The 11037-nt window shown below is 44.2% G+C and overlaps 1 protein-coding gene across 1 annotated transcript; it reads left to right on the top strand.

The window, feature by feature from the left end:
* Nucleotides 1-714: 714 nt before the first annotated feature.
* Nucleotides 715-1833, top strand: LOC119522543 (melanoma-associated antigen 10-like). The gene has a single exon (XM_037820956.1). The coding sequence runs from the start codon at nt 715-717 to the stop codon at nt 1831-1833; it is 1119 nt and encodes a 372-aa protein (XP_037676884.1).
* The last annotated feature ends 9204 nt before the right edge of the window (nt 1834-11037 follow it).

The raw sequence follows: 11037 nt of genomic DNA, 5'->3' as shown, positions 1-11037 counted from the left end.
TGCCCCCTTGGGAGGCCCTGGGCAGGGGTGGCCGGTCATGGGGACGCTTCCCTTCACGCTCGTCAGGGTCAGGGATGTGGGCGCCTGTGGGAGACCCCGGCCCTGCCAGGGGAAGGGGAGGACCCTGAGGGAGCACCAGAGCAGCATCCACCGAGGAACAGTGGGGACCCCCCCAGAGTCTGTCCTTCCCTCCTGTCGGCAAGTGGGGGAGAGGGTCCAGGCCTGGGCTGGCAGTCTGGAGCCAGAGGTGCCTCAGTTCCCCTTACAGGGGCTCTGGGATCTGGGAGGGGAGCAAGGACAGAGGGGACCCCATACCCCCTGAAGGGGAGCAGGGACAGAGGGGAGCAGGGACAGAGGGGACCCCACACCCCCTGAAGGGGAGCAGGGACAGAGGGAGGGGCCCCTACCTGCCCTTCTCTGAGCCCTGGAAGTCCTGGGCTGTGCTGGGGAGCAGAACCATAAGGAGTCACCTCACTTCTGCTCTCAGACTCTTCAGGGACAGACACTTCAGGAGGACTGGAGCCCTGAGGCCCTCGAGTGCACACACCGTAAGGAGAAGACCCGTAAGTCGGCCGTGGTCAGTGCCGCCACCCTGAGTTTCTCAGCTGAGGCTGCTCACCCGCTCCCTCTCCCCTGAGGCATCTGGGCCCCCTCGCCCACCCTCCGGCTCCCACGCCTGCCTGCTGCACCCACTCGCCTTGGACGAGGGTCATCATGCCTCGTGGCCAGAAGAGTCAGCGCTGCCAGCTTGAGGAAGGCCTTCAGGCCCAGAGTGAGACCAGGGCCTGGTGGGCACACAGGTTCCGGGGGCTGAGGGGAAGGCTCCTCTACTCCTCCTCCTCTTCCTCCTCTTCCTCCTCTTGTTCTTTTCTTGTCCCAGGCAACACGGAGGAGGTTCCTGCTGCTGGGACACCGCGTCCCCCCCAGAGTCCTCAGGGAGCCCGCTCCTCCCCCGCTGCCCCGGCAGCCGCTCCATCGAGCCCATCAGGTGAGGGATCCAGCCGCCCAGAAGAGGAGGGCCCAAGCACGTCGCAGGCCCAGCCCGATGCTGAGTCCTTGCTCAGAGATGCCATCAGTGATAACGTGGCTGATTTGGTGAAGTTCCTGCTTCTCAAGTTTCGAATAAAGGAGCCCGTCACCAGGACAGAAATGCTGAGCGTCGTGATGGAAAACTACAAGGAGCACTTCCCCGTCATCTTCAGGGAGGCCTTTGAGTGCCTGCAGCTGGTCTTTGGCATAGACTTGAAGGAACTGGACCCCGACGGCCAGTGCCATGTCCTCGTCAGCACACTGGGCCTCACCCACGACGGGATGAGTGACCATCAGGACGTGCCCAAGACTGGGCTCCTGGTGAATGTCCTGAGCATGATCTTCATGGAGGGCACCTGCACCCCTGAGGAGGAGATCTGGAAGGCCCTGAATGGGATGGGGGTGCATGTGGGGAGGGAGCACTTCATCTACGGGGAGCCCAGGAAGCTCCTCACCAGAGACTGGGTGCGGGCAAAGTACCTGGAGTACCGCAGGGTGCCCGGCAGTGATCCTGTGCGCTATGAATTCCTGTGGGGTCCCAGGGCCCATGCGGAAACCAGCAAGATGAGGGTCCTGGAGTTTGTGGCCAGGGTCAATGGTACCGTCCCCAGTGCCTTTCCGGCCTGGTATGAAGAGGCACTGAGAGACGAGGAAGAGAGAGCCCGGGCCCGAAGTGGCACCGCCAGAGATGGCAGTGCTGCCAGGGCCAGCGTGAGTCCCAGGGCCCCGTGCAGCCGCTTTCCCCACCCTGAGGGAAGCCTCAGGCTGAGGCGGCCCTCCGGGGTTGAAGGGGGCAGTCAGTGATCCAAGCAGTGGAGGGCCAGGCGGGGGCTGGGGGCACAGACTGTAACGCCTTTGTGATCCCATAACGGGGGGGGGGGGTGACTTGGAACTTTATCTTTTGTTGTCCTATTGGTGTTTATCAAATGTTGTTCCTTTAAATACAAGGATTAATTAGCTTTAGATTCTAAGTTTATGGATGACAATGATCACACATCTGTTGCCGATTATCCGGTGTAAGACTGAGAGTTTTGATATTTTGTAAAACAAATTTGGAAACTTTCTATCTTATTTTGTGATTTCGAGCCAGCATCAGAATAGGAATTTCCTTGGAAATATGAGAGAACTTAGCAGTAAAATAGATGGGGTCAAGAAGGAGAAAACGATGGTTATTTCTTGGCTTTCTTTATCCTTTTTAGTTTGTGTTCTGCAAAAGTAAAAAGATATGTAACTGGGTTTTCTTGGCTTATTTGAGACTGTAGGAGGAACTGTCGTAGGTGAGACTGCCTGCCCCCTGGTTCTTTCATTCCCTGGGCAGGCAGCGAGCATGTGCTCTCTGGGAGGCACAGTTCCTGGTGGGATCCTAGATCAGTCGGACACCCCTACGCACAGCATGGTGGAGTCCCCGAGCATCACAACGGTGAGGCAGCCTCCAAAGCTGAAGAACAAGTAAAGGGGCAGTGAGGAGGTGGGGGCTCCGGAGGGGAGCAGGCCAGTGTCAGCCCTGAGCTAAAGCACCTCGGGGCTCTGGGGATCTGCATTTCCTCCTGTGGCAGTGAACTGTCATCAGTCTGGGTGGTGGCAGGACCAGACTCACATGCCGTGTCTCAGAGGTGGGAGAAAACTGCTCTGGGCAGTTAGTTCTGCATCAGGGCTAACCCAGGCGGAACTCTCCACCTGGGGCAGGTGTGGGAGGTAGCCTGCTCTTGGGTCCTAGTACAAATGAACCCCGTGCAGGAGCTGGGTGCTTTACACACCTGTGCAAGGATTTCCTGAGAAATAAGGGGGACTTGCTCTCGATATGATGCCCAGAAGCCACTAGGCTCCCATTCCTTTCCCTGGCCTGGGAGAGCCAGAGTCCACTCCATTTAAAGCACAGTTTAATTAGTGTTTCTTGAGTGTAATTTGGCCAAAGCTAAGCAAGGAATAGGTATTTGGTTTGGGTGAAATGAATGGAAATAGTGACTTGGGTGGAAGAGCAGCTGGGAGGGAAGGAAGTAGTTGGTCCCTGAGTCACAGTCTAGGAGCTTCGAGTTGTATACAGCTGGAGATGCCACCCCTGCACCCAAATTAAATCATAGATGTTCAGAGAGAGAAAGTTTTCTGGTATGTTTTTGCAAAGCAGCATTTTTGACTGATTTGGTTTTCCAAATCACTGCATATTTGCAGAAATCTCCCAGATAACAGTAGCAAAATTCCAGAGGAGAGGATGGTGGGGTCTGGGATCAAAATAATACTAGAAAAAGACCCACGCTCTGCCAGCCTCTGGGCCAAGGGCTTTACATATGTTACATGCACACTACCAGTCCGACAAGACAGAGCTTATCAGACCCATTTTAGAGATGAAGAACCTGAGGCTCGTAGCTCTGGGTAATTTGCCTGAGACCACAGGGCTGCTAAGCGGCAGGGCTGGAACTAGGCCCCTGGTCGGCGTTCCTCTAGAGCCCTCGCTGTTCCCACTTCCCCCACCTGAGTCAAACCTGCTGAGCCTTAACGCATTTCTCTTCTCACTACTGCATAGTGTCTCTCAGAGCTCTCAAAGGGCCTTGTGGCCAAAGTATTAAAGCAGGACCTTTAGGTGATGATGGGAATGAAACGCGATTTGGGAATTGTCTGTGGGCTTCATTTACCTAGGGTTCTCCTGAGAGCTGACTCGGCACAGGGCCTGGCGTTTTTGTCCATTTCCAGCATTTCCCACATTGTACCCATCTTCAGGTGTTCCCCAGTGCATCCACCTGTCCAGCTCTGGAACTCGGCCTCCTCCGTAGGCCGTGCCCTGCTCCCAGTGGAAGAGCCTAGAATCACCTGACATCCCCCTGACATAGAGCCTTCCAACTTCTTGCACAAGTCCCTTGGCTGTCCCATCCATCACCCTGGGTGCCCTCTGACAGCAGCAGCCCCTTCATCGTAAAAGTTCACTTTGGACAGTGGAGTTTAGGCACCTGGTAACACCACCCCCCAGCCCCACCCGGGAGTCTTTGATCTGCTCTCAGAGTGTTTTTCAAAGGGACTGGTGAGTAGAGTACGATTTAGCACCTAAGCCACAATCTACTGCATCATGGGATAGAACCCTGAAGTTAGAGTTTTGGAATCTACCCTGATATTCACAGTAAGTGTTTTCTTTTATTTGAAAGTGTCCACAGAACACAGACATCAATGCATGAGTTTACCTCACCAGTCAAAACCCAAGACCCCTCTCACAAGTGTAGATGAGGAAAGGCCATGGAAATCACTGTGTAGCAAACATCTACTGAGGCTGAATTCCTCAAACCCTGCCGTCCTCCTAGGAGGTCACAAATGGTTCCATGTTGGACCTGATTAAAAAGGACTTTGATTAAAAAGGAAAAAAAAATTACCCTCCTTCCCCTGCCTCTTGTCTGTGTGCCTGCCCTACAGGAAAAGTGTGGTTTTCAGTGTGCCTGATGGCGCCTTCCCGGGTTTTCAGGCATGCGCAGTCATGTGGAGGGGATCAGACACACAGGTTAAGATTTTGACCATGCATCAAGTGGAAGGAGAAAATTCTCAGCCCACTGAGATTATACGAGGTATTGCAATGGGCGGTGTAGAAAAGTGCTATTGATTGAAGAAGGGTGAACCCTCCCTGCTGAGATTTACAGGACCCTTTGAAAATTTGATTGGATCCTGTGTTTGCAAGCACCTTTCGTACTATGGGCACTTGGAAAACCTGGAGAATTTCAAGAGAAATTGGCCTTAAGAGAAAATCTTCCAAGAAATGAAGAGGGTTGTCATACCCATTTTTATAATAGTTGCTTTGGTGGGCACCTACTGTGTAAGTGTTTGTGGAGAGTCTACAAGGTCTCATCCACATCTTGTCTTCCTCTCCTTCCTTGGCGCATGGGAAACCGGCATTGCCAGTCCACTGGAGTTCGGGAGGGTCATGCGACTAGCCCTTGCCACCGATGTGAGCAGAAGCCTTGTTTGTCACTTCCAGGCATTTGAGAGTCAATACGCCATTTCCATGCTTTCTCTCATTTTGTGTGTATGTGTTTACTAGAGAAATTGTGTTTTTACAGAACAATCATGCATAAAATACAAGATTCCCATATACATCCTATTATTAACACATTGCATTGGTGTAATACCTTTGTTACAATTGTTGAAAACACGTTTTAATAATTGTGCTATTAACTGTAGTCCACTGTTTAACATAGGGTTTACTGTTTTTGTTGTGCAGTTTCAGGGATTTCTTTAAAAAATTTTATTCTATTACCATGTGTAGAACCTAACCACATTGAGATATATATTTTAGTGGTGTTAATTATGTTCCCAGTGTTGTGCTATCATTGCAACCATTCATTGCCAAAATATTTTCATAATTCCAAATAAGACTATGTACATTTTTAGCCTTAACTCCCATTCCCTATCCCCACCCTATCACCTGGTAACCTATGTTCTAGATTCTGACTCTATGAGTTTGCTTATTTTAATCCTTTCATATCAGTGAGTTCATACAATAATTGTCCTTTTGTGTCTGGCTTATTCCACTCAACACGTCTTCAAGGCTCATCCATGTTGTCGCATGCCTCAGAACTTCATTCCGTTTTGCTGCTGAATAATATTCCATTGTATGTATATACCACATTGTGTTTATCCATTCATCAGTTGATGGACACTTGGGTTGCTTTCATCTTTTGGCAATTGTGAATAATGCCACTATGAACAATGGTGTGAAAATATCTGTTTGAATCACTGATTTTGATTCTTTTCTATATATACTTAATAGTGGGATTGCAGGGTCATATGGTAGTTTTATGCTTAGCTTTCTGAGGAACTGCCAACTGTCTTCCACAGAGGCAGCACCATTTTACATTCCCAACAGCAATGGAGGAGAGTTCCTATTTATCCACATCCTCTCCAATACTTCTTATTTTTCCATTTTTTTAATATCAGCCATTCTAATGGGTGTGAAATTATATCTCATTGTGGTTTCTATTTACATTCCCTGACAACTAACGAGGTTGAGAATCTTTTCATGTGCTTTCTGGCCATTTGTATATATTCTTTGAAGGGATGTTTTTTCAAGATTTTGCCCTTTTAAAAATTGGGTTGTCTTTTTGTTGTTAAGTTGAAGGATTTCTTTATATATTATGGAGTTTAATCCTTTATTGGACATGTGAAATATTTTCTCCCATTGTGTAGGTTGTCATTTTATGTTTATGATAAAGTCCTATGAGGCATGATAGTTTTTAATTTAGATGAGGACCCATTTATCTATTTATCTTTTGTTGTTGTGCTTTGGGTTATAAAGTCTAAGAAACCACTGCCTATGCAAAAGGTCCTGCAGATGGTTCCCTGAATTGCCTTCTAGGAGTTTGATAATTCTGCCTCTGATATTTAAGCCTTTTATCCTTTTTAGTTCATTTTTGTAAAAGGTGTGAGGATGGGGTCCTCCATAATTTTTTTGCAAATGAAGATCCAGTTTTCCCAGCAACATTTGTTGAAAAGGCTATGCTATCCCAATAGAGCAGTATTTGTCCCCTTTAAAAAATCATTTGGCCATAAATGTGAGGGTTGATTTCTGAACTCTCAATTCTATTCCATTCATCTATATGTCTCTCCTTGCCAGTACCATGATATTTTGCTTACTGTGGCTTTGTAATAAGTTTTAAGATCAGTAAGTGTGAAAAGACAGGAAAAGAGAGGAGAGAGGTTTGGAGAAGAGGGTAGAAATGAAGATTATCAGGAAGGGTAAAAGGAGAGAGAGAGAAAAAATAAGATATGACATATAAAATCCAAAAGACAAAATGGTAGAAGAAAGTACTGCTCTTACAGTAATAACACTAAAAGTTAATGGATTAAATTCCCAATAAAAAGACCTAGACTGGCAGAATGGATTTAAAAAAAATACCTATCCATATGCTGTCTACAAGAAACTCACTTTGACAGAAGGACAAAAATAGGCTGAAAGTGAAAGGTTGGAAAAAGATATTTCACGCAAACAACAACTATAAAAGTAGGAGTAGCTATATTAATATAAGACAAATTAGACTTTAAAAGTAAAACAATTGAAAGAGACGAAGAAGGACACTATATATTAATAAAAGTGTCAATTCATCAAGAAAACATAACAATCATAAATATTTATGCACCAAGCCACAGTGCTCCAAAATTAATGAGGCACACACTGAGAACACTGAAAGAAGTAGATGCCTGTACAATAATAGTTGGAGACTTCAATACACCACTCTCATCAATGGATTGAACATCTAGACAGAGGATCAAAAATCCTCAACCAAATACTCACAAATCAAATCCAGCAGCACATTAAAAGAATTATACACCACGACCACGTGGGGTTTATCCCAGGTATGCAAGGCTGATTCAACACAAGAAAATCAATTAATGGAATGCACCACATCAATAAATCAAAGCCAAAGAACCACATGATCATGTCGATTGACACAGAAAAGGCATTTGACAAAATTCAACATGATGAAAACACTTGAAAGGATAGGAATAGAAAGGAATTTTCTCAATATGATAAAGGCAATATATGAAACACCCACAGCTAACATCGTACTCAATGGGGAGAGACTGAAAGCTTTCCCTCTAAGATCAGGAACAAGACAGGAATGCCCACTGTCACCATTGTTATTCAACATTGTACTGGAAGTTCTAGCTAGAGCAATTAGGCAAGAAAGAGGAATAAAATGCATCCAAATTGGAGAAGAAGAAGTAAAACTTTCACTCTTTGCAGATGAATTGATTCTATATGTAGAAAATCCAGAAAAATCTACAGCAAAGCTACTAGAACTAGTCAATGAATACAGCAAAGTGGTAGGCTACAAGATCAACACACAAAAATCTGTAGTGTTCCTATACACAAGTAATGTGCAACAAGAGGAGGAAATCAAGAAAAAAATTCCATTTACAATAGCAACCAAAATCATCAAGTATTTAGGAATAAACTTAACCAAGGCCACAAAAAAAAAAAACTTTACAAAGAAAAGCACAAGATCTAAAAAGTGGAAGAACATATCATGTTCATGGAGTGGAAGACTAAATATTGTTAAGATGGCAATTTTACCTAAACTGATTTATAGATTCAATGCATTACCAATTAAAATCCCAACAACTTACTTTGCAGAAATAGAAAAACCAATAATCAAATTTATTTGGAAAGGCAAGCTGCCCTGAATAGCCAAAAATATCTTGAGAAAGAGGAATGAAATGAGAGTTCTCACATTACCTGACTTGGAAACATATTACAAAGCTACAGTGGTCAAAACAGGATGGTACTGGCATAATGATAGATATACTGACCAATGGAATTGAATTGAGTATTCAGAAATAGACTCTCACATCTACAGGCAATTGATCACTGATAAGGCAGTCAAGTCAAAGCAACTGGTACAGAGCAGCCTCTTCAAAAAATAGTGTTTGGAGAACTGGATATCCATTTCCAAAAGAATGAAAGAGGACTCCTATCTCACACCTTATGCAAACATTAACTCCAAGTGGATCAAAGACCTAAACCTAAGCACTAAGACCATAAGACTCTTAGAAGAAAATGTAGGGCAATATCTTAAAGATCTTGTGATAGGAGATGATTTCCTAGACCTTACACCTAAAGTGCAAGCAACCAAAGGACAAATAGACAAATGGGATCTCCTCAAAATTAAAACACTTTTGTACATCAAAGGACTTTGCCAGAAAAGTAAAAAGGCAGCCTACACAATGGGAGATGATATTTGGAAACCACATATAAGATAAGAGATTAATATCTCAAATATATAAAGGGATCCTACAACAGAAAGACAAGCAACCCAATTAAAAAATGGGCAAAAGAGACGAACAGACACTTTTCTGAAGAGGACATACAAATGGCTCAAAAACATGAAAAAATGCTCAACTTCATGGGCTATTAGGCAAACACAAATCAAAACCACAATGAGATATCATCTCACACCTACCAGAAGGGCCATTATCCAACAAAACAGATAATTACAAGTGTTGGAGAGGATGGGGAGAAAGAGGCACACTTATTCACTGTTGGTGGGAATGTAGAATGGTGCAACCACTCTGGAAGACAGTGTGGAGGTTCCTCAGGAGGCTAAGTATAGATCTGCCATATGACCCAGCTATTCCATTGCTAGGTATATACTCAGAGGAATTGAAAGTTAAGACATGAACAGACATTTGTAAACCAATGTTTATTGTGGCATCATTAAAATAGCCAAGAGATGGAAACAGCCCAAATGTCCATCAACAGACAAGTGGATAAACAGACTGTGGTAAATACACGCAATAGAATATTATGCAGCTGTAAGACAGAACAAAGACATGGAACATATAATAACGTGGGTGAACCTTGAGGACATTATGTTGAGTGAAGTTATCCAGAACCCAAAGGACAAACACTGTATGGTCTCACTAATGTAAACTAATGAGCAAACTTTGAGAGTTAAAAGCTGATAACACAGGCTATCAGGAGATAGAAAGAGGGTAGAGATTGGGCATTTGATGCTGAGGGACTACAGAATGTTCAGCAGGATTGATTGTATAGATCCAGAAATAGATATCATAATACTGTGTGATGGAGGCACAATATTGTAAGTACACTGAACAAAGGTGTCTGTGAGTAAAGCTGAAAGAGGTGGGATGGGGCATGTATGACAGCAGAGGTATAGATAGATGATAAAGACTGGGTCTGTATAACTTAGCAAAAACTGGAATGGTCAATGAATGTTGCTAAATGCACAAATATAAAAATGTTTTTTACATGTGGGAGAACAAATGAATGTGAATCATGCAGAGTGTTGAAAAAGGGATGGTATTGGGGAAAAAACATAATCAAAGCAAACAGTAGTCTAAGGTCAACAGTAACATTGTAATATGCTTCCATTAAATGTAACAAGGCAATATACAGAAGCTAAATGTGTATGAGAGGGGGAGATAAGGGAGGGATATGGGATTCTTGGTAGTGGCATTGTTGTCTGTCCTTACTATTGTATTGTACTGTATGACATTTTATTTTACTTTTTATAATCATTTTTATTATTTGCTAAAGAAAAAAAATTTTTTCATAGTAATCAATATGTTCAAGTGCTGACTGTGGTGATAAATGTACAACTATATGATGATACCATGAACAACTGACTGTACTCTGTGGATAATTGTATGGTATGTGAATATATCTCTATAAAATTGTAGGAAAAATATAAATAAGGGTAAAAGTGCTGGAGAAAGCATGGAGAGAAGGGTGTACCTAGTTAGTGTTGATGAGGAGTCAGAATGGTGTAGCCTTCCTGGAGGTCAGTCTGGTGGTTCCACAAGAAGCTAAGTATGTGGGGACCATAAGGTCCTGCAACCTCATTATGGGGCATGTACTTGGAAGATCTGAGAGCAGAGACATGAAATGACATTTGCACACTGGTGTTTATGGAGGCAGTATTCATGATTTGCAATGGGTGGAGGTGGCCTAAGGGTACATCGACCGAGGAAGGGAATGGAGAACTGTGGTGTGTGCGTACAATGGAATACTGAGCAACTATGAGAAGAAGTGAAGCTGTGAGACACACAACGAGGTGAATGGATCCTGTAGACAGCATTTTGAGTGAAGTACACCAGAAACAAAGGCAAACACTATAATGCCTCACCAATATGGACTAACTACAATGTGTAAACTCAGAATTGAATCTTAGAGCACAGCCTATCATGGGAACGATTATTGTAATGGTCCCTAGATTGTAAGCTGTTACCGCAGTCAAATTTATTCCTGAATTACAATGGCTGTCTCCAAACTCTGAGATGCTGCTCCCTTTGTGTGTAACCTGATTGTTCTCTGGAACATTGGGTATCTGTGTGACACCTAAAACTCAGAGCTAAAGTTCGGTAGATATGAATGCCAGTATTAGCACATACAGCAACTGTTAAAAAAAAAAAAAAGCTGAAAAAGAGCCCAGACATCAATTAGAGATATGAATGAATGAAGCATATCTGGTTAAGACTAAGATAAATTGGCCAAAGAGTAAAGGCCAAAACTGA

This window comes from Choloepus didactylus, chromosome X (assembly GCF_015220235.1).
Source record: "Choloepus didactylus isolate mChoDid1 chromosome X, mChoDid1.pri, whole genome shotgun sequence".
In the NCBI taxonomy this organism is placed as follows: Eukaryota; Metazoa; Chordata; class Mammalia; order Pilosa; family Megalonychidae; genus Choloepus; species Choloepus didactylus.
The sequence above is the reverse complement of the archived record's forward strand: the minus strand, read 5'-3'. Positions and strand labels throughout refer to the sequence as shown.

What these genes read in the sequence shown, in the direction of transcription:
- LOC119522543 (XM_037820956.1), top strand. Translation starts at nt 715, where the DNA reads ATGCCTCGTGGCCAGAAGAGTCAGCGCTGCCAGCTTGAGGAAGGCCTT.